This window comes from Mobula hypostoma, chromosome 9 (genome assembly GCF_963921235.1).
Source record: "Mobula hypostoma chromosome 9, sMobHyp1.1, whole genome shotgun sequence".
NCBI lineage: Eukaryota > Metazoa > Chordata > Chondrichthyes > Myliobatiformes > Myliobatidae > Mobula > Mobula hypostoma.
Window position 1 is genome coordinate 95,513,284 of NC_086105.1, and position 27,688 is coordinate 95,540,971.

Sequence of the window (27,688 nt, forward strand, 5' to 3'; positions counted from 1 at the left end):
TACAAGTGAATGTTTGCTGACTGGGACATCCCAGTTGTACAGTATATGTTAAGGAACACATTGAAGCTCCATACAGCCATTGCAAATGCTTTATTTAGAAGAACCACAGTTCAGAGATATGTCAGCACTGCAGACTGTGGGCTGGACCATGTGCAACAGTTTCTTAAACACGAGAGGTACCAACAACCTCTAAAAACAATATATTGATGCTATAATGAATATTGAGAAAGAATTCCAGGAATTCAACATCCTCTGACTGAGGAAGTTCTTCCTCATTTCATTCCTAAATGGGTTTCTCCCTGATTTAGAGAATGCAGATGCTCCACTTTAGTTCTGTACCCTTTGGCCAGGGCAAATATCTATCCTTCAAAAGTCTGTAAGGGTGCTTTATGTCAACTGAATGTATTCACACTACATATGATAAGAAATGTATTTGAAATTAAAAATAACCCAATCAGAACAGGAAGTCCTTTCAAAGGTCCAGCTTGTATAAAGGAAAATGTTCTTTGAAATTGGAGTCTGGTGTTGTGAGTATTTTATGTCGTAAATCATATGCTGGTTATTGAAAGATATGTAATAAAAAGTTAAAGAAAACACCTTTCTAAAATTGAACACAAAGTATTTTTCTTTACACATACATTTTAACTATTGCTTTTAAGATTATTAGTTCATGCAATTTTTTTTATATTTCAGATAATATTGGATCTTGTCTTATTACCATTTCTTTTACTACAATTCATTTTGTCCTTTGTATTTTGATGTTTTCCCTTTTTATTTCATTATCAACCATAGAAAGTTTTATCTGTTAAATAACAAACAGCAGATCCAGTCATCAAGCTGAGAACAGCAAAGAAAGACTTCTATCAATACAGTGCCTATTACAGCCTCAAAAATTTAAAAGCACTTGCCAGATGAGTGCTTCAGAAATGCAGTCATTGATGTTATATAGGAAATACAGTAAGCTATTCATCACAAATAATATAACTAGAAACCTTTTAGCAATGTTGCTTGTAGTATAATCATCCAAATACTGCAAAAAATCCTGTTCTTCAAATCAGAGTTGTACGTGGAAATGAACCTCAGTCTAACAGCAAACTGGAAGGCAGCGCTTCTTCAGTCATGCTCTACAATATTACCCTAAACGTTTGTGTTTAATTTTCTTAAGTATGACTCAGAGGCAACATTGCTACCAAAAATGCCATAGCCAGCAGCCCAGTACCCTGTTACCAGAAATGATCCCAAAGCTGATTAATTTCTCTTGCAACAGTTTAGTGGCTGATTAAATTTGATACTTTGCCACTCCACTTCCTCTTGGAGGTGTCATTTAGTGTTTGGAACCTTCACCGACACATCAAAACTCCAAGGTAATCCTTCCTTCATTCATAATGATTTGCAAATTTGTTTCAGTAATTGATCTTATGAATATTGCTCTGGGTTAGCAGCTCTACATCTCTGTGGAATATTGCACTTTAGTACTTGTGGTTGCCATGGTTACATGGCTTGTCCCTCAATTCCCCACTTTTGAGTAGGGTTTCTGATGGTCCTTGCTACCTTGATGTGCTGTTTCCAAAGGGAATCTCTGCAGTCAGTTAATTTCCCCTCACTCGGAGCAACGTGGGAGCTTTCCAGCCACGGTACCCAGCATTCTGTAGAACATGGCGTATGGAGACTATACAATTATAAAGTTTTGATTTGACCAGAGGCATTCTATGCTGTACATACAACTGAAAATGTGAGTAGATCTTCGTAAACTGTGGCCAAATAATTCAGAAAACCCAAACAATGATGAGAGGTTACAGAAAGATTAGGTTAAAATGTTCCAATATGTACAGAAAGAATGGCTCCAAACTACTGCAAGCTAAATGGTATTAAGAACATAATTTCTGCATATGATCCCCACTTTATTGGCCAATGATGTTTTTATTCAATATTTATAAAGTGCATAATAGAAACTGATTAGCTTTATTTATTAAATACAGATTTGCAACATCATAATCTCTTATTTATCTTATACTTAATTAAGTACAGTTACTCCAGGTTTGGAAACAAGTGACCTGTGCCAACTTTTCAAAGATCGATCTCTGTTAATGGGACAGGCAACAAGCCAAAACAGCCACATGGAAATAAATCAAGGCTGGCTTTACTGTTACTGGATAGGAAAACAACTCAGATTTTCCAACTTTATGTCTATCAACAGTGACCTAGAGGAAAATATAACCTGCTTGTTTACCACCTGTCAAAACAATTTATAGTGCTCACCCAGGACTACCCTACAAGTGCATTTGGAAAGGAACAGTTTAACTACAGCAGTTAAACACAAAACAAATCTTCGTATCTAAACATAAATATTAAATAGTTATGCACTGAAGTATACTGACATTTTTACAGAAATAATCCCAGCAATTTGCAGCACACCCCTGTAGCAAAATGGCACTGTACAGAACTCAGCAAATCAATCCAAACATTACATTGTGCACATAAACCACAAGTCACTTAGTTCACACTGAAGTCTTATTTGTCCTGCAGAATTTTGGTGCTTGTCATCCAAAAAAGAATATACACAGGTTTCAGATACAGAAATTATAACCCAGTTTATGCTGTATAATCTTGAGCCAGCAAAATATTCACTCTGTTCTGCTTCATGAGCATTTGTACACATACACAGTGCTATCGTTCTTTTTGGCCAGGAGACACGAGTCCTCCTCTGCCCAGTAAAATAGTGACCAGTCCCCACTGGGTTGATGAATGGTTGAGATGTTGCCAGACAGTACATCCCAAAGTACCAGGGTTCCGGGAGTTACAATTGCGGCAATGGACTGGCCCTTCACACCTCCATCAACATACCTGATTAAAGAAATAATGGTCAATGAATAAAGTGAGGAAAGCAACCTTCCTATAAATGTGTTATTGACCCAATTAGGAAGAACATCTGGATAACATGATCGACAGATGGGTTACAGTGCAGGAGGCCATTATGCTTAACACAGCCCTATGCAAGTTCAATCCAGGTGGTCTCATTCCCTGCAAATCCTTTAACTTCAGATGCTTATCTGGCCCTTTTTGATTTCTACAAGTGAATCTTCCTGCACTGTTAACACTGGCAATGTATTCCAAACCCAAACTATTTATTGCGTAAACACAGTTTTCCCCCTCATATTAATTGTGGTTCTTTTGCTAATCGCCTCCATTCTACATTTATCTGATCTACAAGAACATGATATATAGAAAGTGATGTGAAAGCTCAAAAGGCAATTGCATAGAGGCCCCCAGGAGTTCTTATAGACAAATTACTGGTGCAGGAAACAATTAGAAAGGCAAATGGGGGTGTTGTATTAAATTTTGTAAAACTTTGGATGAAAGTCGGAACAGTTCCAAGTGACACTTTAACTCTTTGTGAGCTTGCAGCATGTGAGGTGTCTGTACAAGTTAAACACTGTAGGTTCGTTAATGTCTAATCTTTGCAGATAGTGGCTGGATTCTTTCCTGGCCTCAGGCACTAATGGCATGAGAACAAAAGACTAAAATGTTTATGTCCCTGTGGGCCTCTCACACTTGTAGAACTCCTATTGAAACCAGGCATGAGAATAAAAGATTAGAGTTTGTACGTCTCCCTACGCTTGTGGAACCCCTACTTATTGGGGCACCATTCCGTTGCCCTCGGTTCTTGGGACTTCGCCTAGACCGAGGAAATGGTGATTGGTGCCCAGGCACCAGTCAGGATCAGAATTCCCCTAACAACAGTGAAAATCAAGTGGGTTCGTTTAGGAGTTCAGGAATGAGTGAGAAATGTTGATTCATAACAATCGTTTATTTTGAAGTTTAGACAAAGGATAGAGCATTTGAAACTAGGTGAGGAACTGAGGAGCAAAGCAGAGATTAAAGATTCAATACATTTAATGAAAAGATAGAGCCTTTGAAAAATCTATTACCTTTATACTCGAGGTCACAGAAATTCCTTAGATAGAGATAAACAAATTAACGGTTGCACAATTGTATCACGTGGGTTTGAAAAATGCAAAAGGTATATGTAACTGCTATACCACCTTCTGCCAGTAGGCGGAGGCAAAACACCACATACTGTATTGTGAACAATACACCAGTTTGTTAAAGATACAAATCGTCAATAAAAAAAAACAACTGATTCTGATAATGGGTTAACAATACTTCAGGGAGAGAATACAAATGATGAAGAGAGAAACAGAGAGAGCTGACAGCACAAGGAAGCCAGGTTTATGCTTGATATCTGACACTGAAACAAAGGATGACTCTACTCCTTTTCCCAACCACACAGCTGGAGAAGCTAACTTCATAGTAAGCAATGCTAATCCACAAATTGATGAGAAAATACAACTTACAGAGCAATTGTTCTGAAAAGGCTGCAATGTATGCATTTAACACAGAGCCTAATTTTAATGTTGTGCCAATCCGCCCACAGATATACTGAGCATCAAAAAGCTTTTTTTAAAAAATATCAGAAAGTATTAATGTACATATTGTACAGATGAAGCTTACCTCCCACTGCATTCCACAGGGATGGTATATGACATGACTGGTCTACTTTTCCCATTCATGGGATTAACGCCAACCGTTCTCAAAACACAGACTTGTCCTCCAACCGATCCTTCGCAGGTCCCAATGTATCGATGACTGAGCGTAATGAACAATACTCCCTAAATTTTAGAAATAAAATAATTATTACTAAATATCTGTTACAGAAGGGAACAGTCAACCTTAGCTTTACAGATTTACTACAAACTGTAATTTAGAAACAGCATTCATGACTTAATTGTCCCTTCTGTTTACTAAGAGACAACTCTCTGGATTATAATCCTTAAATCTATGCATACTTAGTGAAATTCATAAACATTGCATACCTGTCTTTGATCATAATGATCTAGGAGAGTAATGTAATGGCAGAAATAAAACTACAAAAGTACAAAAGAATGCAGAGAACTGAGCAGCACACAAATGCTGGAGGAACTCAGCAGGACAGAACTAATTTTGAGAAGAGGTGACTGGGGAAGAGGACCTGCAGGGGTAAATTCTTGATAAAAACACTAATTGACGTTACTTTCTTTCCTTGCTGATGGCTATTTAAACAAGAAGTCAAGAAGTCAGCAGGTCCAGAGACTGTAGTCCTCTCACTCATTGGCATTCCAAACAAAGTAAGTCAAACTGAAGGTTGCTAGTCCAGAGTTAAATTGTACCAAAGGGGTACATCTGAGTTTTGAAACAAGAGCAGCAAACACTCCACTTTCCTTCTGGTTTACTGATTTGTTTTTAATAGCAAGCTTCTGCCCTCAAATCACCAGGGCTTGGAATGCAATAATTATGGATTCTTCTTTCAGAGTCAGTTTTGCTTTATTAAAATGTAGTAAAGCTTGCTTTTAAATTTAAGTAACTATCTCCTTCCTGCAAAGTGCTTGTACTTACTGTATCCAATATTACCTGTTACTCTGAGTCTCACTTTAATATATCATCTTTGGATTGTGACTGTATCAACAGGAATCAACAAAATTCAAGCTAAGATTCTTTTCATCAATTATAATTTTTCCCCATTCAAGGCCCCAAAAATCCTTCTAGGTAAGGCAACACTTCCCCTGCGAATCTGTTTTGAAAATCTACTGTATCCAGTGCTCCCAAAGGGCCTCCTCTACATGGTGAGACCAAATCTATATTGGAGGACCGTTTAGCTTTGCAACTTCGTTCCATTCACAGAAAAAGCAGGATTTCCTGGTGGCCAACAATTTCAATTGCAATCACCGTTCCCATTCCAACATGTCGGTCCATGACCTCCTCTACTGCCACATTGAGACCACTCTCGGGCTGGAGGAGCAACACTTCGTATTCTGTCTGGGTAGTCTCCAACCTGATAGCATTTCTCTAGCTTCCATTAATTTTCCCTCCCACTCCAATTCTCTCTTCTTCAATTCCCCACTCTGGCCTTTCTCAACTCACTTGTCTATCATCCCCCACCCCCCCCCCACCCGGTGCCACTCCTCCTTCCCATTCAGAACCAGGTTTAATTTCTCTGGCATATGCCGTGAAATTTGTTTTGCAGCAGAAGTACACTGCAATACATCAAAAACTATAAATTGCAGTAAGTAATATGAATGTGTGTTTTCAGCTTCCCATACTTCCTCCCTGATGGTAGCAATGAGAAGGGGGCATGCCCTGGGTGATGGGGTCCTTAACGATGGGTGCTGCCTTTTGAAGGTGACCTTGGTGTTGGCGAGGCTAGTGCCCACGATGGAGTCGGCTAAGTTTGCTACTTTATGCAGCTGTTCCCAATCCTGTGCAGTGAGCCCTCCATACCAGACGGTGATGCAACCAGTTAGAATGCTCTCCACAGTACATCTGTAAAAATTTGCATGAGTCTTTGGTGACACACCAAGTCTCCTCAAGCTGTTAATGAAATGTAGCTGCTGTCATGCCTTGTTTGTAATTGCCCAGAACTGTTGTTGTTGAGTGCCCTCGAGTCGTCATCAACTCATGGCCACCCTATGGATGGTGTAGTTATCCAATGGGGTTTTCGTGACAAGATAAGGAAGAAGATTGCCAGGTCTTTCTTCTGCGCAGATACCGCTACTGCCCAGGTTGGGACCCGGCCGGATTCAAACTCAGGAACATCCGCCTGCAAGTCCAGTGCTGATGCCACTACACCACTGGCCAGCCCAGGATAGATCCTCAGAAATACTGACACCCAGGAACTTGAAGCTGCTCACCCTATCTACAGCTGATCACTCGACAAGGACTGCTGTGTGTTCCCTCGACTTCCCTCCCGATGTCCCTGGTCAATTCGTTGGTCTCACTCTTAAAATAGCTTTCCGTAGGTTGTATCTGGACTTCCTGTGTAGTTCTAGATCACAGGTCTTGATTGCCGCAGATCTAGTCCTCAGCAGACAATAAGTCTCATGGTTCCTCCTCAGTTTTTGGATTGGGTATGTCTGATATGTTTTCAAAGGCACACACTCACCCACACTGATCCTCATGAAGTCGGTGATAACTGTGACATATTCATTCATTTCTCAAGATGAATCCTTGAATATACTCTAATGACTCAGAGCAGTTCAGTAAATGCTTGACTGCCTCCCTTGACCATCCCCTCCTGGTCCTCACAACTGGTGATGTGCTCTTTAGTCTCTGTCTTTACGTTGGGAGTATTAATACAGCCAGGTGATTGGACTTTCCAAAGTGCGGGCGTGGGATAGCAAGAGAAGTGTTCTTGACGGTGGTATATAATGGTGGTCAAGTGTGTTGGTTCCTCTCTATCTACAGGTGATATGTTGGTGGTACTTGCTCAAAGATTTCAAGCTGGCCTAGTTGAAATCCCTGCAATTATAGGAAAGGTATCAGGGTGCACTGTTCTGTGACAGCTGATCACAATGCTCAGCTCCTCCAGTGCCTGCCTGACGATGGCCTGGGGTGGAATGTACACTGCTACCTAGAAGATAGTAGAAAACTCCCTTGGCAGATAAAATGGACAACACTTGACCCCTAGATGTTTCAGGTTGGGTGAGCAGGTCTGTACACCACAATGAGTTCATCATAAAGCATACTCCCCCTCCTCTAAAGGACTCAACTGATGTGTATTTGCAGAGAATGGTGAAGCCATCAGGCTGCAACACAGCATCCAAAGTGGCGGCAGTGAGACATGCTTTCGTGAAGCAAAGTACACAGCAGTCCCCGACATCCCTCTGCTATCAGAATTCTTCTTCTCCAGCCCTTTACCTATTGTACCTATCACCTCCCAGCTTCATATCCCTCTCCCCCACCCACCTGATATCACCTATCTCCTTCTAGCTTGTAGTCCTTCGCCCTCACTCCACCTTCCTACTCTTAGCTTCTTCCACCTTCCTTTACAGTCCTGATGAAGTGTCTTGTCAACAGAACGTCAATTGTTTATTCATTTTCATAGATGCTGCCTAATCTGCAGAGTTCCTCCAGCATTTTCTACCTGTTTTCTCCTATTGGTTTGAAATGCAATCAGAACATAGGAGGTGACGGCTACTCATTCACAAAAGGCTCCTAGTAAATAGTTTTGAATTATATGCAGTATTCCATTCGATCCCCAGTATCATTGAATCTATTTTATTACACATCCTTTCTCATTATTCTGCTACCAATGCCCTTGCTGGAAGCAGAAATGGCACAAAGGAGTGTTTTGTGAAATGATGCCACGGTCCGTAGTTCCAAAGTTAAAACAGCTGTTCCTTACAGACTGGGAATAGGCCTTCTGGCAGACAGTGCCAGGGTAGCTCTCACTTAAATGGATCCTCTTGAGCAGGTGCCCAGTTTTCAAGTTCCTAAGAGGTAAACCAATAAAAACATCAATTTCGACAGTGTTTCAGCCTTTGCAGTACCTGAATAACACCCATTCAATAATGTCAAATAATTTATTCCCAACAGAGAATATGGAGAATGAAGAAGAAAATGCCTTTAAAATGCCTTCAGTGCTTAATAACTACTTTTATTTAGCTATTTATCAGAACTCCCAGAACAGCCTCTGCAGGCTTGTCATACTTACATTTTTTAAGCGTATATTGTTGCTATTTGGCAAATGAGACAAACTGATTTTTTAATGTATTAAAATCTAAGTAATGTTTCTTAGAAGTGTTGGCCAAGGAAACAAATTCCCCATCATCAATTTGAACAATTGGGCATGTTCAAAGGCACATTTCCAGGACGGTGGGGCACAGCCCAAAAAAATGCTCACATCTTTGTTTGAGAACAAAAGGGTACTCACAACCACGTTAATATGAAGGCAACAATGAGAACAGTGGGGGCAACAGCTGGGGAAGAAATAGAGCCTGCAAAGCAGGTCGCTGTTGAAATTATAGAGAAATGCTTGAAACACAAGTATTAGTCCATGACTTCTAATTACAACTCACCCACTCCTCTTCCATAGGACTTATAAATCTAGCCAAGAGGGAGACGAGGCTTTGATTTGAAAAAAAGACCCTCCTAACAATACAGGACTCTCTCAGCATTGCACTGGGATATAAACTGAGGTTGGAGTTTATCTGACTCATAGGCCAGCATGCTATGGCTTATGGTGATATTATTGATAAAGGAACAAACTGGGATCAAGTTCTCACCAAATGATGATGTTGCTCATTATAGTTGATCCAATCAAAGCTTCTGATTGTCCTTCAACTTCGCTAAAAGCCAGAACCATCTCATTGGGTGGGACAAGTTGCATACATCGCTCACTCCTAATCAGAAAATTCAGTCAGTAAACTTGCCCTAACGTGAAAAGTAATACAAAGTATTTCCTCTAGCCTCTTACTCAAACTTTCAGCCAGCTCTGCACAGGCACCATTTTCTCTGTTAGTAGCCCAGAGGGGCCTCTGTGGGCATTTACCAAAGCCAGACATTGGAAATGAAATATCTATTTAAACTATGCCCTAACATAATCTGCATCAGAATCACAATCAGCTTTATTACCACTGATGTATGCCGTGAAATGTGTTGCTTTGTGATGACAGTTTAGTGCAGGCGTAACAAATTACTGTAAGTTATTGTAAGAATAAATAGTGTAAAAGCAAATAGTGAGGTTGTGTTCATGAACTGTCCAGAGATCTGATGACAGAGGGGAAAACGTTCTTAAAGTCTTGACTGTGGGTCTTTAGGCTCTTGCACCATGACTTTTTGTAACCTACTTTATGCTTTGGTATCACTATTTTCAAGTCCATCGTTAAAACAGTAATAACAGGCTTCTCATGATGGGTTATCTTAATTTCCCTAATATTGATTGGCATCTCCCTAGACCAAGGGGTTTAGATGGGGTGGAGTTTTGTAGGTGTGTTCACGAAGGTTTCCTGACACAGTGTGTAGATAAGCCTGCAAGAGGAGAAGAGGCTGTACTTGATCTGGTATTGGGAAATGAAGCTGGTCAGGTGTCAGGTCTCTCAGTGGGAGAGCATTTTGGAATAATCACAATTCTATCTCTTATACCATAGCATTGGAGAGGGATAGGAACAGACAAGTTAGGAAAGCGTTTAATTGTAGTAAGGGGAAATATGAAGCTATCAGGCAGGAACTTGGAAGCATAAACAGGGAAATGTATGGCAAAAATGTGGCAAATGTTCAGGGGATATTTGCACAGCGTCTGCACAGGGACGTTCCAATGAGACAGGGAAAGGATGGTAGGGTACAGGAACCGTGGTGTACAAAAGCAGTTGAAAGTCTAGACAAGAACAGAAGAAAAGTTTACGAAGGGTTCAAAAAACTAGGTAATGATAGAGATTTAGAAATTATAAGGCTAGTAGGAAGGAGCTTAAGAATAAAATTAGGAGAGTCAGAATGGGCCATGAGAAGGCCTCGGCGGACAGGATTAAGGAAAACCCCAAGGCATTCTACAAGTATGTGAAGAGCAAGAGGATAAGATGTGAGAGAATAGGACCAATCAAGTGTGACAGTGGAAAAGTGTGTATGGAACCGGAGGAGAGAGCAGAGGTACTTAATGAATACTTTGCTTCAGTATTCACTACGGAAAAGGACCTTAGCAATTATAGGGATGACTTACAGCGGATTGAAAAGGTTGAGCATGTAGATATTAAGAAAGAGGATGTGCTGGAGCTTTTGGAAAACGTCAAGTTGATAGGTTACCGAAACCGAATGAGATGTACCCCAGGCTACTGTGGGAAGCAAGGGAGGAGATTGCTGAGCCTCTGGCGATGATCTTTACATCATCAATGGGGACAGGAGAGGTTCCAGAGGATTGGAGGGTTGCAGATGTTGTTCCCTTATTCAAGAAAGGGAGTAGCAATAGCTCAGGAAATTATAGACCAGGAAGTCTTACTCCAGTGGCTGGTAAATTGATGGAAAAGATCCTAAGAGGCAAGATTTATGAACATTTGGAGAGGCATAATATGATTAGGAATAGCAGCATGGCTTTATCAAAAGTTGGTCATGCCTTATGAACCTGACTGAATTTTTTGAGCGTGTGACTAAACACATTGATGACAGAAGAGCAGCAGATGCAGTGTATATGGATTTCAGCAAGGCATTTGACAAGGTACCCCATGCAAGGCTTATTGAGAAAGTAAGGAGGCATAGGATCCAAGGGGACATTGCTTTGTGGATCCAGAACTGGCTTGCCCACAGAAGGCAAAGAGTGGTTGTAGACGGGTCATATTCTGCATGGAGGTCGGTCACCAGTGGTGTGCCTCAGGGATCTGTTCTGGGACCCCTTCTCTTCGTTATTTTTATAAATGATCTGGATGAGGAAGTGGAGGGATGGGTTAGTAAATTTGCTGATGACACAAAGGTTAGGAGATAGTGTGGAGGGCTGTCAGAGTTGACAGTGGGACATCAACAGGATGCAAAACTGGGCTGAGAAGTGACAGATGGAGTTCAACTCAGATAAGTGTGAGGTGATTCATTTTGGTAGGTCAAATATGATGGCACAATATTAGTATTAATGGTAAGACTCTTGGCAATGTGGAGGATCAGAGGGATCTTAGGGTCTGAGTCCATAGGACACTCAAAGCTACAGTGCAGGTTGACCGTGCGGTTAAGAAGGCACACGGTGTATTGGCCTTCATCAACCATGGGATTGAGTTCAAGAGCTAAGAGGTAATGTTACAGCTATATAGGACCCTGGTCAGATCCCACTTGGAGTACTGTGCTCAGTTCTGGTTACCTCACTACAGGAAGGACATAGAAACCATAGAAAGGGTTCAGAGGGGGTTTACAAGGATGTTGCCTGGATTGGGGAGCATACCTTATGAGAATAGTTTGAGTGAACTTGGCCTTTTCTCCTTGGAGCAACGGAGAATGAGAAGTGACCTGATAGAGGTGTATAAGCTAATGAGAGGCATTGATCGTGTGGATAGTCAGAGGCTTTTTCCCAGGGCTGAAATGGCTAACATGAGAGGACACAGTTTTAAGGTGCTTGGAAATAGGTACAGAGGAGATGTCAGTGGTAAGTTGTTGTTTTTCTTTGACGCAGAGAGTGATGAGTACGTGGAATGGGCTGCTGGTGATAGTGGATATGATAGGGTCTTTTAAGTGGCTGCTGGATAGGTACATGGAGCTTACAAAAATAGAGAGCTATGGGTAACCCGAGGTAATTTCTAAAGTAAGTACATGTTCAGCACAGCATTGTGGGCCAAAGGGCCTGTATTGTGCTGTAGTTTTTCTGTGTTCTATGTTAAAAAGCAATTTATCATAATGAAGTCACATCATTCTAGGACATCTTTAACACAAAGAGTAGGAGAAAAAGGCACAAAATATTTTCCTTGTTAGATCTAGATGGCTTAGAAGTAAAATCAGGACAGTAAGAATCTTATGTTAGTACAGACATTCAATTTGCTTGGCCTTCCATATCTGCTAGCAATCAAACCAGAGCTGAAGACAAATTAATTTCACTTCTTTGTAATCTCATCTATTTTTCATGAACTATCTGAAACTCCAGCATCATTTAATGTTCTGAGCATGCAGAAGCTAGCATAGGCTGCTAGCTGAGAAGAATAAAGAATGAAAAATAAAATTAATTTCTGACCTTCCTTCCTCGGAGAGGGTGTTCAGTTCTATGCTTTGCCTCTGAAGTGTGCCATAACAGCAGACCAACCTCCTCCTAGGCAGCCCCAGCACTGCGTTTATATCTCCTGCTTGCAGCAGAGTGTGTTCCAAGCAGCCTTTTACTGTAGAGCGTAACACCCTTACAAGAAGTGTAAAAATAATCCATCTTTATCATCAAGAAAGGAATCACCAGCCCACATCTGAGCCAAATATCCATTATTAGAACTACAGTGATATTGTGTAAAAAATAATAGATCTCTCTCTGCACAAAGTACGGCTCCCTCTGCTCTAAAACATTCCCAGGACAGGTACAGAATGGGTTGGCTACAAAACAAAACTCCAACTATAGTCCCCAATCAGAACTTTCTGAATTAGAAATGCAATCGCTCCTATTTCAACGCACTCTCTTCAGAACTCTGATAGACCTCTTCTGAGAAAATAATTTTCCCCAGTGACAGAATTCCATGCAGATTTTAGACTGGCTCACTCCAAAACCTGTTACTAAGAGGAAATTAACTGAGCACTGGACTCCTCCCCTTATACTTTCCACACTCATTTCATTATGGAGCAGTTAATCTCTTAGCTCAGTAGCTTCCAAACCCATTATGATTATCTAATGTCACAATGTGTCAGCAGTCAGACAATAATGGCAACATGTCTGGTTATAAGTAAGCTGTGTGTTACTCTGAAACACTGCTGTGTTATATGTGTGCAATTCAGTCAGAAGAGCGGTACTTTTATTGTTCTGACAGTGTTTTTTGAGGACTTACTTCACTTCCCTTATCTCCAGGCTTCCAAAGGCCACACACAGAATGTTCACAGCATCTGGGATGGGGATGAGTTCAATTATGGGAACCTGAAGGGAAGGGGAAAGAAGTAAATCAATGTTGAAATTAGATAAAAACTTTAAAAAGGTCACATCATCCTCAATTACTATACCTAAACATTATAAAACCTGAACACACAAGCAGTTAAACCCGTTGCTAAGTGGTCTCTGAATATATCTTACTGAATAGGATACTTACCTGCACCAAAACAGCATTGATTTGCAACGCAAAACCAGTTTGAGATAAAGCAGTGATCTACTTAGTGAGAGATTTTAAGATGCACAATAGGGTTCCTAATTGTAGCCTCTTTGCTGCAAAAAAGTATCTAGCAGAACTCTTACATACTTAGTAGATATTTCGAGGGACAGGAGGATAGCAAATCTCTGGCCTCCTTTTATCTATCTTCACAGATGACTCAGTATGGCCATGATTCACATTGGGGATACGACGGATGAGTTAGTGGCTACGCATATGGTTACCTGCTCTGCCTGCCACAGATATCAGTCTGGTGATCAAAAACTGTGTGCTGAATACCAAAGTCTGGTTTGTCCCAAATACTTTAAATATACTGTAACAGTAAAGTTTATAAAGGCGTTTTAGATACAATAGAAGTCTAATGTGTTGATGTCCACTAAAGTTTGGGAACTAGAGTAGGTCTTTTAAATATTTCATGTTTAATCCCGGAGTTTCTTGTGTAATCCTGGTTTGTGTTATCCAGGACTTTTTAAAAGTGTAATAATCATGAGGAGCTCAATAGATGGAAGACTTCTCCCAACCAAGGTGAATGGGAAACTTGGATGTAAGAGCTTTGTTCAGGGAAGAAATGAATCCAGGGTTTAGACTTGTTGGAACAATATTGTTTATTAATCACAATGCTCCAATCTTTTGGTGAGAGCCCATTGTTTATGAAAGAATTTCATTAGCTGGCTCAGTGTGCAGGCTTCCACAGATGTCAAAGAAAAAGAAGATAAATTCAACACAGTATTCATGATTCTGTAAAATTAAATATTTGGGATTAAACATTTTATTTTAAGCTAACCAAACGCAATCATTCAGCATCGAATACCTGACATCAGATTACACTAATTTATAACAATGAGGAAAGGATGGGCATCTACCTTATCAAAGGTCCAAGTACCGATGTTAATCCACTGGTTCAGCTGCTGTGGGGCCCACAGGAACACTGCTGTTTCACAGGCACAGGCAATACACAAAGTTCTGGTCTCTTTCACAGTCCAAAATACCGTGCACAAATCAATAATGCAGGACGTGGACGGATTCTATAAACAAAGATAACACTACTCATCCTCCCGAGACTGATGAACCTTTGCATAGATGTCTCATGCCAGCAGCGAAACTGGTTTACCTGGATAGTGTCCTTTCCCTCAACATGCAAACCATGAAAAAAGTACCTACTGCAAAATTAAGGGTAGCCATGGAAAGAACACTCGTGATAAAAAAGGCACTGTGTTTGCACCAGAGCAAATACATATTTGCATTTGTTCTGCTCACCTACCCTCAACGTTCTTTAGTCCAAAGAAAGCAGATGCAGCCCCTTAAATCTACCCTTGTAACTATAGTCCCTTATCCCAGAAACAATTCGCATTCATTTATCCTGGACCTCTCTAATGTCTTCATATCCTTCCTACGCGACAACTGTAATGCTCCATTTGAGGTTGAGCAGTTTTTCAAAGCTTTAGCATAACTTAACTGGTCATTGTAAGGACTGGAACTCTAAATAAATAAACTTTTCTGTTTTTGCACCCCATTTCCCCATTGACAAAGCTAAAATTGTGTATGGAGTCAAAAGAGACTACAGACCGATGGTATCTCCCTTTATCTTTCAGTCCAGGTGAAGGGTCTCGGCCTGAAACCACAACTGCCTATTTCACAGATGATCCCCGATTTGCTGCGTTCTTCCATCGTTTTGCGTGTTGCCCAAGATTTATTACCTACATTCTCACTTTTACTTGATTTTCGGAGACAACACCACTGTAGTGGCTTGTATCACTTGGAGTACAGGAAGGACATAGACAGCCTAGTGACATGGTGTCAATACAACAATCAGAAAGGAGGAGCTTAGGAGGACGATGGTGCCTAACAGCAACTCCTCTGCTTGCATCTTCGGAAGCAGCTCTATTTCCATCTTTAATATCTCTATTTTTCCCTATCAGGGTTCTTTTGAAGATCCTGACCTGGTGTTACACGCTGACTACGGTTCTTTGCGGGAATGGGACCCGCTCTCAGGGGTTTCATGATGGCCATTGTTCAGCACACTAATGGCATGGCCTAAGAGCTCAGCTCACCTTCGGAGGACAGAGATTTCGTGGCTCTGGAGATGGGGGAATCAGAGGTCGGTGTGTCATGGGAGATGGAGGATCTAAGGCCGTGTGCCCGGAGACCCGAGATCTTTGGGCACAGAGGTCGGGAAAAGCGACGCAATGGACTTTTAACATTGTAAACCAGCGAGTTATTTGTTATGTCTCCCCTCTCACTGTGAAACGGACACATCTCTTTCTCCCTGAGAAATGGAGACATCTCTTTCTCTCTTATTAGGGAGAGGGAGAGGGAGAGGGAGAGGGAGAGGGAGAGGGAGAGGGAGAGGGAGAGGGAGAGGGAGAGGGAGAGGGAGAGGGAGAGGGAGAGGGAGAGGGAGAGGGAGAGGGAGAGGGAGAGGGAGAGGGAGAGGGAGAGAGAGAGCCTATGGTATGTCAAATACCAGGTGAACAAGTAGTCTTTGGGGTACTGCAAGTCTGTGTCTTTGCTGTTGCCTTGCTCACGCTTGAATGCTCGGTGGCGGATGCCGATGCTTTTTTTTGCCGTGGGGAGGGGGGATTGTTGCCTGCTGGCGCTTACCTGCGGGAGGGAGGGGAGCCAGGGGGACTCTGGGGTTCTAACATTTAACTGTCATTCATTCTTTGGGGGCACTCCTCTGCTTTTGTGGATGGTTGTGAAGAAAAAGCATTTCAGGATGTATACTGTATACAGTTCTCTGACATTAAATGTACCTTTGAAGCACTTTCCCTCTGTGCCGAAGAAATAAGAGCCAGTTATTGATTTCAGGAGGGCCGATGGTCAGTGCACATGCTCTTGTTTACATCAATGGTGCTGAGGTTGAGGAGGTTGGGAGCTTTGAGTTCCTGGGTGTGAACATCACCAATACAGCCTGTCCCACTCCAATCACCCAGACACCATAGCTAAGAATGTTTCCATGTTTCAAAGTTAAAGTGTTTGTCCTGTAGTTGCTAAGCTTATCCTTTTGTTTTGGGCAAGATAATCAAATTACTTAACATAAGACCCTGGCATTTTGTAGGATCTTACTGACTAAATCCAGCAAACCCAGCCTTGCAGGTCTCAACCATTTAAATCTATCACAATTAGGGTATTTAAGCAAAGAGCCTTGCTCAGCAAAATCTGGATCATCTGATTTGTCTTTCAGTGCTCATCAGTATTCACTAACCTGTATCTTGGAGATTAATTGTAACACCCGCTTTTCCAATTTTTGCTCTAATTTCATGGTGGCAAGAGCTGGAGACAAGCCATCATCCTTCTACAAATAAAAATTCACAACGTTAGTGAAAAGATTTAGAAACCATGAAATCTTATGCTTATCAAAAGATTGCAGAGCTCCTCTTTACAGATACAGCTAATAAAACTAAAATGAAAGTAAAAATAACACTGCACATGTTGGAAACCTGTGACTAAAACAATACAAAAAGGACATCCCTAGCAGGACAGGAAGCATACAGAGAAATTATTTGATCTGTTTGAACAGATACAAGGCAAGCTCTGTGTAGGAGGGAAGGGTAAAACTGATTGTGGAGTAGGTTTATATAGGTCAGCACAACATAGCGAGCTGAAGTTCCTGTAATGTGCTCTACTGTTCGATGTTCTGACCTGGTGTATTTATTTCCCTCAGAGAAGGAAATCTTACATCCTCACCTGGTCTGGCTAAATGCAACTCCAGACCCACAGACGCTTAAATGTCCTCTGAAATGACACATCAAATGTTTAGTTGAAAGACAATTAGAAATGGCCTATAAATGCTGTCAGAGCCCAGTCACAGATTGCACCACCATACTAAAACATTACAGCAAAATAGTTACCTCTTCAACGACCACTTTTGAAACTTCCTCGGTATAATCACCACTTGGCATCTCTTGTTGGCTGACGATCGTTCCACATTTGTAGTTGAGGTCCTCCTCCTCATCCTTATTATTTAAAAGATCCCTTCCAGAGAAAGCACATGGACTGCCTTCCTTTATTGTCGGAGAGGGCTGAGTCAAATGTGGCTGTGATGCTTTTCCAACAGTTGACCGGGATCTCTGTTCACAATTCCCCACATCTTCCAGCCCGTGTAACAATGTGGCAGTTTGAGGTGAACTCGAGTTTCCGTAACTCCTTTGGGAAAATACTGGAGAACACCCAGAGGCACCGGAGACAGGAGTGAAGCCAAGTGAAGGGAATGCAGGGCTACCTGCATATTGGTCATGTTGATGGTCACTCGTAGCCTGTGGAGTTGAAAGCAGAATGCTGGAAGATGGCGTACGGCCAGATGTGTTTTTTGGAATTTTCTGAACGTGAGAGTTAATGTTGTTCTCTGGCCTTTCGGGGGTCCTGGAAAGTTCCGTGCAACACAGAGACGCTGGAGACAATGGGTTGAAAAACACAACGTGCATTAATTCATCCATCATTGGGTTTAAGCCTCACTTAAAATAATCGACAAATTTGTAAAAGATCTTTTACTTTGCCAGTACTTGTAACTACTTCACCACTGTAGTAATACACTACTCATTAATCCGATTGTCTCATTTATTTTTACAACTGAATTTATGGCCTCACAAGTGGACTGCACACAAACTGTACACGCAGCAAATTATATTTTTTCTTGCTGTTATTAGAACTCCAGGTGGAGCTTAACTAATCTCAAATGTAAATTTCAAACTTCAGTTTCTGAAGGAGGAGCAATCAACTGAATCCAACTTTAAGTTTGTGTAATCTGCCATTGTTCGAAGATTATACCAAGCTATTAGAGATCGTACACTTCACAGTAAATTGCCTGTATTTAATATGTACAAAGACAGTGAGCAGTGTAGAGTGTGCTTTGTATATACTGGGGCCAATTAGCTTATCAGAATGAAGATGATGAACCGATTGAAGTACTACTGTTTAAAGTATGTAAACTTATTGGAAAGGCTAACTTGGCAGACAAAGAAAAAAGCTAAACAGAGACGAAAGAAAAGCCATTTCAACTGCTAACTATTTGCATTAGAATATTGGAAGCACTTGCCTTAGGAATTTAGAACTAAGCCATCTTACTTTGTGGGTGGGATTCCTCAATGTTCTCTGTAGTTTCTAGTGCACATGATCCTTTTCCGGGCGCTGTGTCCCAATTATTCTTCTCCACGAGAGATTTTTTTAATGCTTCTGTTCTTAGCTTTTCTTTAAGCTGACCGTAATCCTCCTCTGGAAGGTCAAAATCTTGGACTTCCTGGTTGTGAAATAACCTTTTGACAATAGTTTTTTTAACAGCGAGTAATGGTTCTGAACACACTAGTGTCCTGTATTTAGATCTCTTAGTGATCTTCCTGGAACTTCCATGTGTTCTACGATAGCTATTACCTATTGGGACAATACAACTTCCATTACTTCAGAAAGCAGAAAGGTTAGTAGAAAACTGGCAGGCAGGAAAAGACCGTTTGAGCCAAATAGCCTACCCACAACTGTACTATAGTTTATTCTTAATAGGATTCCTGCACAAAAAGGAAAATAAGGTAAATTATTTAATAGGGAGAGCATATGCTGAGATAAGCATTCTCTAAAAAGTTTTAAAGTATTTATCTCTGGGAATTTTCATACAACACCCACCATCCCACAATGTAGTCAATGTATTATGCTTTCACTGAGATCTTTTAAAAGACCGCTCAGGGCGTTCCAGAGTTCAATTCCCACACTGTCTGTAAGGAGTTTGTAGATTCTCCCTGTGGGTTTCCTTCGGGTGCTCCAGTTTCCTCCCACAGTCCAAAGATGCACTGGTTGGGTGAATTGGTCATTGTAAATCATCCTGTGATTAGGCTAGTGTTATAGGTGGGTTGCTGGGCAGCATGGCTCGTTGGACCAGAAGGGCCTGTTCTGAGCAGTCTTTCTAAATAAAAATAAATAATAAATAGTGCAGGTTTCCAGCTTCTAATCATTTAGATTTAGTGTCTGTAAGAACCATAAAAGAACATCTTCAGAATTGTAACAGAAGATAAACAGTATAGCAGAGTACAAGCCCTTTGGCTCTGATGTTGTGCCACCCTTTTAACCTGCTTTCAGGTCAATCGAACCCTTCCCTCCCACATAACCCTCCATTTTTCTATCATCCACGTGCCTATCAAAGTGTCCCTTCAATGTCGCAAATACTGTACATCTGCCTCTACCACCTCCCTGGCAGTGCGTTCCATGTACTTACCACTCTCTGTGTAAAAACCTACTGCTGACATACCCCCCTATACCCCTCTTTGTATTAATCACTGCCATCCTGGGACAGAGGCACGGGCTGTCCACCCTATCTATGCCTCTTATCATCTTATACACCTCTCATTCTCCTTCAGTCCAAAGAGAAAAGTCCTAGCTTGTTCAACCTTTTCTCATAAAACAGGCTCTGTAATCCAGGCAGCACCCTGATGAATCTCCTCTGCACCCTCCCTAAAACTTCCACATCCTTCCTATTATGAGATGACCAGAACTGAACACGAGACCCCAAGTGTGGTCTAGCCAGTTTTATAGAGCTGCAACACTACCTCACGCTTGTTGAACTCATTCTCCCAACTAATGGTAATGGTTCTATAGAGATCTCATTTTTTCTTTAAAGAAATCCTATTGCATATTTATTGAAGAGAAAAATACAATTGACTTTTGGATTAGGTAGAAAATAGACTGTCATACTTCGAGGGACTGATTAAATGGCAATGTGTGCTTACTCTCTTAGATGACACAATGAACCATTCTATTTTCTGCTCTTTTGTAGATTATTTGAACCTCTCTGGTTTTAGACACAATGTCTGTAGAGAACAGTCACTATACTTAAAGGCTTCCAGTGGCCGTGAAGTGTTTTTCAGAGATTATGCAAGATTGTATGAAAATAAAAGTTCTTTTTTACTTTTTTCTAATCAAAAATAAATGAGCTTTGCTTTCAGAGCAAATCATGCATGAGACTAGCAGTCAAATCAATTCAAGTCCAACAAACCACAGTGTATTCGGTGCTCACCTCCTGAGAGCTTCACTCTCCTCCTGGACTGAGACACTGGCAACTCTGTCTGCTCTTGGTCCAAACCAACCCCCAATGGAAGTGACCACCTTGTGTCATTTAAACGCTGCTTCAAGGCAGTGTCATCGGAAGAATCCTGCTGAGTTTCCGGGATCATGTCCTGACTGTCAATATCACTATTTGTGCTTGATAGCTCAGGCATACTCACTGCAGATTTAACTTGTGCTATCAACAGATCATTTGTGTCTTCTTTACAAGGTTTTATCAACACATCATTAGTCTGAATTGCGTTAGATTTCTGCAGTGGTTCTACTTGTTCATTGGCTTTGTTTTGCAATGGGCTGGAATTCTTCAGAGTGAAGTTAGTAGTCCCTGAAAAGTGATGACTATCCATGTTATTTTCAGTTTCTCCATCGAGTTCATTAGAGTCAGGCATTGTCTGGCATGTATTAATTTCATTCCTCTTGACGTCATTTTCACCCTGAACATCAGAAGGCAGAGCAATCTGAACATCGCTGGGAACTCTGTGGTCATTTGAATTCTTCTCCACAGACTTCTGTGGAAAATCAGTCAGCTGGAACTTAGTACTTTCTCTTCTACCTCTTTTTCTTCCTTTCCTTTGGCTTGATTTAGTGTTCTGGGAATTATCACTCACATTACAACGATCTTGCAGGGTAGGCTGCAAGGAAGTTGAACCAGATTCTCTGGCACCACCTTCCCGATTATTAAAAAGTAACAACGTATCACAGGTTTCTGCTTCACCCTTTGGGGTGCCTTCTACAGGACTGCTCTGGTTATGCGTGGATTTCCTGGGTCTTCCTTTCCCCCCATTTCTGGACTTTCCCAACTGGTTATGAATCACTGCATCCAGATCCACCTGTCGCTGACAACTGGCCATTTGGCGAGTGGTCCGAACGTAGTACTCGACAGGAAAGATAAGTCCTTCAACAAGTGTACAAGACTTCAGTGGGCTATCTCCCGGAGACTTACACACAGTGGTAGCTGCTTGCTGCTCACCTGGTTCTGCTACAACTCTCTCATCCTTAAGGTTGGATTCAGAAGCTTCACTAGGGTCCTTAGAGCAATTTGGCTTTGCTTCTGGCAGCGTAGCATCTTCAGTCGGCACTGCTGAAGAGCAAGCTTCATTATTGCACATCAGCCCTCCTGAGGACTTGCCTTCAGGACAGTGAGAATTAGAGTCACTTGCTAGTCTTGTGTTGGGTGTAATCACACAATTATCTTCTATTTCCTGTGCTCCATTCATTAACAGTGCTGAGTTCCCCTCAGATTGGAGGAGTGCATCGAGCTTTGTGTTCTCTTCAACACATCTATCAAGAATCTGGGGGACATTGATAACTCTGTTACTGATGAGTGGATCCACTGTTTCCATTTTTTTAACACAAGGCTCTCCACTGGCAGCCAAAGGTTCATCTGACTCACTGGTTAATTCACACTCTCTTTTCAATACTTTGCATGACCTCTTTTTTCTTAGTTTCAGACGACTTTGAACTCCTCCTTCTGTCCTTGTGATGGGATTAATTTCTTCAGCTGCAGGACTGCAGGGTTGAGCTGAAGAGTCAACACTTTCGCAGGTGCCCATTAAAGACTCATTTGAATGCTTAATAATTTCTGGCTCAATGCTGAAGGTTATGGTAGAATTCTTTTCCTTGCTTTCTTCTGCTGGAACTCGACTTTCCTTAAAAGGAGAGCTGGACCAATATGTCCCCAAAATAGAGGGATATTCATTTCCTTAAAAAGAATCAAGAAAGACACATTAGATCCTTTCCTAACCCTTCAGAGAAACAGAATGAAACAGGGACATAAACATCTTACTGACAAAAGAACCATACAGGGAACAGGCCTCAAATTGTGAAAAGCGTAAGTTAGGAAACGCAAGTTAGTTAATCGGCAAAGAAACAGGATTAAAAGAACAGAAAGCAAAGGTGTTCCCCTCAGTGCAGTAGCTTACAACTCCACACCCTTAACGCAGACATCAGTACATACATGCATTACATAGAAAGCCAAACATAGGAGAGTTGAGAAGCAGGTTGGCTGTACGCATTCAGTTATACAGCCTGCATATGCCCTTTAGGGTTAACACTCCTCGCTGGAACATGGGAACTTAAGAAAATTCTTCACCGTGGCCCATCATAAATGAAATATCAATGAAAAGGCACAATCCAGTGTGAGGCTGAAACCATTTTACTGTGGACCTACCCACTGTCAGCTGCGATGTGCTCTGTTCTTCCTGCAGCCGGTTCTGATGTGCAATGTTTTTTTTAACATGATTCTGTATCCTCTCAGCTTTCTCTGCACACTAAAGGTAGAAAATAAGGGATAAATATCATATGGTCAACATAAATACATTGTACATGGAATAGATAGTTCTGAAAAGCTGGCATGGAACTATTGCTCAAACATCGTCCATCTAAGGATTTTATAACTTGATGAAAGTTACTGTGATCGATTTCTATTCCATATTCAACAGAAGAGCACCTCATCACCAAATTATTTGAACTATTGCAGAAAATGTTACAAAATATTATCAGGCATAAAATATGCTTTCATCTTACTGCAATATTAAAGTATTTTTAAACTGAAGCCACATGCAGCTATTCAGGTGGGCAAGAGGTCCAGCAGCACCCACAACGTTCTTCCATTCAGCATCAAAACATCTTAAAAGTTATTTTATCTAGCATTTACTGGATGCAATGTTTTCATCTTCAGAACCACAAAAGTTTTTTTTTAAAACACATGCTCAATGCTATGAGCATTTTCACTTTTTTTTCTGGAATCACTAAGCTCTCTGCTCAGGTCAATGCTGGTTGACCTCAACGTACATAAATGATGTTATATTAATGAAACTTGGTTTCAGAATGAAGGTACCTCACCCAAATGCAGTAATAGCTAGGCAAAATATAAAAGGTTTTCCATTTACATAACGCTTTTTACGCTGTCTCATCACTCCAGGGAGCTATTTTCTACCCTGATCTCAGATGCAGTTCACGTGGAGTTTGTATATCCTCTCTGTTACTGCCAGGGTTTCCTTCAGATTGTCAGCTTTCCTTCCGTATTCCAAAGACATGCTAGTGGATTAATTGACTACTGTAATTTATCCTTTACTGTACAGCAGCACAGACTGGAGCTTCTGCGAGTAATTCGGAAGGCACAAGATCAGTTCATCCCAAAGAAGAAGCAGCATTCTAAAGTGGAGATGAGGCAACCATGGCTGACAAGGGAAGTTAAAGACAGCATAAAAGCAAAAGAGAGGGCATGCAATATAGCAAAAATTATTGGGCAGCTAGAGGATTGGGAAACTTTCAAAAACCAACAGAAGGCAACTAAAAAAAGGATTAAGAAGAGAAAAGATGGAATATAAAGGTAAGGTAAGCCAATAATATAAACGAGGATACCAAAAGTTTTTACAGCTATATAAAGCGTAAAAGAGAGGCAAGAGCGGACATCAGACCACTGCAAAATGACCCTGGAGAAGAGGAAATGGCAGAAAAACCGAATAAGTATTTTGTGTCAGTCTTCGCTGTGGATGACACCAGCAGCATGCCAGAAATTCGAGAGGGTCAAAGGGCAGAAGTGAGAGCAATTGTTTATATGGAGAAAATATTTGGAAAGCTGAAAGGTCTGAAAGTACATAAGTCACCTGAACCAGATGGACTACACCCCAGAGTTCTAAAAGAGATAGATGAAGAGATTGTGGAGGCATTAGTAATGATGTTTCAAGAATCACTAGATTCTGGAATGGTTCCAGAGGACTGGAAAATCACAAATGTCACTCCACTGTTTAAGAAGGGAGATAGGCAAAAGTCAGGAAGTTACAGGCCAGTTCGTCTTACTTCAGTGGTTGTCAAGATGTTAGAGATAAATAAGGATGGAAGTTCAGGGTACATGATAAAATAGGCAGTTCAGCATTGTTCCTCAAGGGGAAATCTTGGCTGAAAAACTGGAATTCTTTGAGGAATTGAATACTTGACCCTTGCCAAAAGATACCTCTCAGCTAGGATGCACACACAGATAGGATTTTATCCATACTTCACCTCATAAACAATCTGATGGCCCCAATCCAACAGGAGTCAAATAGAAACAGCATCTGGGCTGTCTTTAAGCCCATCATAATTAGTTAAGACAATCTCGGCTCCCTTAACAGGAAACACCACACCTAGTTTGATGAGAATGATCGAGAGATCCAGGAGCTAATTAACCACAAACACAAAGCATTGTTCAATTGAAACAATGGCTCTACAGGAACCCAAAGGTCAAGGCCAAACAAAAATCCCATGGTTTGGAGAACAAATGGTGGTTGGAAAGATAGTCATCATCTTTTTCCCACCTTGGAGAGTCTAAAACATAGGTTTAAGGTGAGAGGGGTGATATTTAAAGGCTTTCTGAGGAGCAAAACTTTCATAAAACCTAGAAGTGAGTATACCTTATTAACCAATTTCTCAACCTGCCCTGCACTTTCAATGGTTTGAACACACCCATCTCAAGATCCCTCAGCTCCTGCAGCCCTTTAAGAACAATATCCTTTAGTCTATGTTGTCTCACCTCATTCTTCTTTCCAAGATTCATGACTTCACCTTTCCCATATTTAACAAGACCTGCTCAGCATCTGCCTATTCTTTCAGCCTATTTGTACACTGCTGCAATTTATCATTGTCCTTTTCTCTGTTCACATGCCCCAAGTATAGGTCATTAACATAGATCAAAGCAATGGCCTCAACTCCGATCCATGAAAAATGCTATTATTCCCCTTCCTCTGGTCTAAAATGAGAACAGCCATTCACCATGAACCCTACTGCCTGCTAGATAGCCAGTTTTACACCCAGCTTAACATCTCTTTCATGCACGTGCTTCAGCTTTGCTGATAAGCCTATTTTGAGGCATTCAAAGAAAAGCCTTCTTGAAGTCCACATACATCAAGACAACCGTGTCACCATTGACTCTATCTGTTACATAAATGAAAAATTCTAACAAGAGTTGAACACAAATCGAGCTTAGTAAATCTGTGCTAGTTTGCTTTCATTTATTTTCCTCAAGGTGCCCATTAATCCTGTCCTAGATCAGTGTTTCTAAAAGCTTTCCGATCATTATTATTTTACTGGCCTATGGCTGCTGGGATTATTCTTAGTTCCTTTATTGAGGAATGAACATTTGCCACCATCTGGTCCTCTGGTGCGATGCTGTGTTCAAAGAGCACCAGTCACTATACCCATGATTTTCTCTTGAACTTCTCTCAAAATCCGAGGATGCATCCCACTGGTCCTGGTCAGTTACTTATTTAAGTTCAGTCAGCTTTATGACAGGTCTCGCCACACGGGGAGAACTGGACACCATAGACACCCTGGCAGATTCGTAGGTGAAGTGTTGCCTCACACGGAGGGACTGTTTGGGGCCCTGAATGGAGGGGAGGGAGGAGATGGGTAGTTGCTGCACTTTGGCCACTTGCAGGGATAAGTGCCGAGTGCCCAGAGAGAGATTGGTGGGGAGGGACAAATGGACAAGGAAATCATGGAGTGAGTGATCCCTACAGAAAGCCGTGGGGGTGGGGGGACAAATAGGTGCAGAGGAGTTTTGGTGATAGGATCCCTTTGGAGAAGGTGGAAGTTGCGGAGACTCGTAGGGCGGTAGGACAAGAGGAACTCTATCAGTGTTAAAGCAGCGGGAAGATGGGGTGAGTGTGGATGTTTTAAATCTTTTAATGTTATAACCATTATCTTCTAAATGTTCCCCAATTAAAAATTAAAGGCTTTAAGGTTTATTTTATTGTCAGCAAGTATGCATGCAGAATATAACACTGAGACTTGTCTTCTCCAGACAGCCATGAAATACAGAAAGAATATGGAGTCGTTCAATGAAAAGATATCAAACACCCAGCACAAAAAAGAAAAGGAAACAAAAACTTGCAAACCCCAACCCCTCCCTCGCACAAAAACTAACAGATTGTCCACCTGGAAAACGGCAGCTAGAACACCAAACCTCAAAACCCCAACTCCCTCCATCGCAAATAAAACTAACGTATCGGCCACTTGACCCAATTCATTCCACAGAAACAGACTCAGCACCATTGGTCTCTCCTTGTGGGTTTGGCATGTCATCAAAACCTTGACAAACTTCTATAGACGTGTGGTGCGAAGGGTGCCGAGCGGAAAATCACACCAAAGGTAGTGGATTCAGCCCAGTACAGCACAGGTAAAATGATCCTGAACATTGAGCACATCTACATAAAATGTTGTCATAGAAAAGCAGCATCCATCATGAAAGATCCTCACCTCCTCAGGCCATACTCCTTTCTCACTGCTGCCAGCAGGTAGAAGGTACATGAGCCTCAGGATTCGCACCACCAGGTTCAAGAAAAGTTACTACCCCTCAACCACAGGTTCTTCAGGGGATAACTACACTCATTTAAGGACGGTTTTGTTGATGGATGTTATATTATTATTTCATGCTCGTTATTTATTGCTATTTACTTATATCTGCAATTGCACATTTTCTTTACAGTTCCTGATTTCCAGTTTACATTTACTGTTCTATACATTTGCTAAGTATGCCCGCAGAAAAAGAATCTCAGGGTTGTATGTGGTGACACGTATGTATGCTGATTAATACATTTTACTTTGATCTTTGGGACCAAAAACAGACTGCTGTAGAAAATCACCTTGGGCACAAGATACCCCAGCGTTCGAGGATCGTAAAAGCAGCTCCTCAAAACCCTTAGATATGCCCGATTCCAAGAAAGAAATGTCACTCACCTGCAACTTATACACCGTCTTTGCATATTCTTTCTTCAGCAGGGCCAGTCGTTCCTTGAGCTGGGGGTGAAAAGGAAGAATTAATTTCGGTCCTTTCTGTTTTACCGCGAGTATGATTTGGAGTTTGGCACTGGGCTCACCTGCTCTCTCGTTTCCAGGCTGAGGGGCCTTTTCAGACCGCTCTCCATGATCAGCTGGTCCTCCATCAACACAGGAACTCCAGACAAAGGCCCCGCCACTTCTGACCAATCAACGCCGGCCCTGCTCTCCCTCTCAGCCAATCGGAGGGAGCGGCGGGGAGGCCTGCTGATCATGGA

At 41.5% G+C, this 27,688-nt stretch overlaps 1 protein-coding gene across 1 annotated transcript; it reads right to left on the reverse strand.

Annotated features, from left to right (window-relative positions):
- Window positions 1-226: 226 nt before the first annotated feature.
- palb2 (partner and localizer of BRCA2) lies at window positions 227-27,685 on the reverse strand. The gene is made up of 14 exons (XM_063058712.1): window positions 27,512-27,685; window positions 27,372-27,431; window positions 22,825-22,924; window positions 20,608-22,356; window positions 18,675-18,977; window positions 17,462-18,000; window positions 16,816-16,905; window positions 14,474-14,635; window positions 13,299-13,384; window positions 12,509-12,667; window positions 9,099-9,215; window positions 8,219-8,306; window positions 4,513-4,670; window positions 227-2,844 (listed from the first exon to the last, which is right to left on the reverse strand). The coding sequence occupies exons 1-14, from the start codon at window positions 27,683-27,685 to the stop codon at window positions 2,640-2,642; spliced, it is 3,990 nt and encodes a 1,329-aa protein (XP_062914782.1). The 3' UTR covers window positions 227-2,639.
- Between the last annotated feature and the right edge of the window lie 3 nt (window positions 27,686-27,688).

Excerpts from the sequence above, each read along its gene's own strand:
- palb2 (XM_063058712.1), bottom strand. The coding sequence starts at position 27,685 with ATGATCAGCAGGCCTCCCCGCCGCTCCCTCCGATTGGCTGAGAGGGAG. Across the intron at positions 22,925-27,371 it reads AGACGGTGTATAAGTTGCAG|TGTGCAGAGAAAGCTGAGAG; the intron begins GTGAGTGACATT and ends TTCTACCTTTAG. Across the intron at positions 4,671-8,218 it reads AGAAGGCCTATTCCCAGTCT|GGAGTATTGTTCATTACGCT; the intron begins GTAAGGAACAGC and ends TCTAAAATTTAG.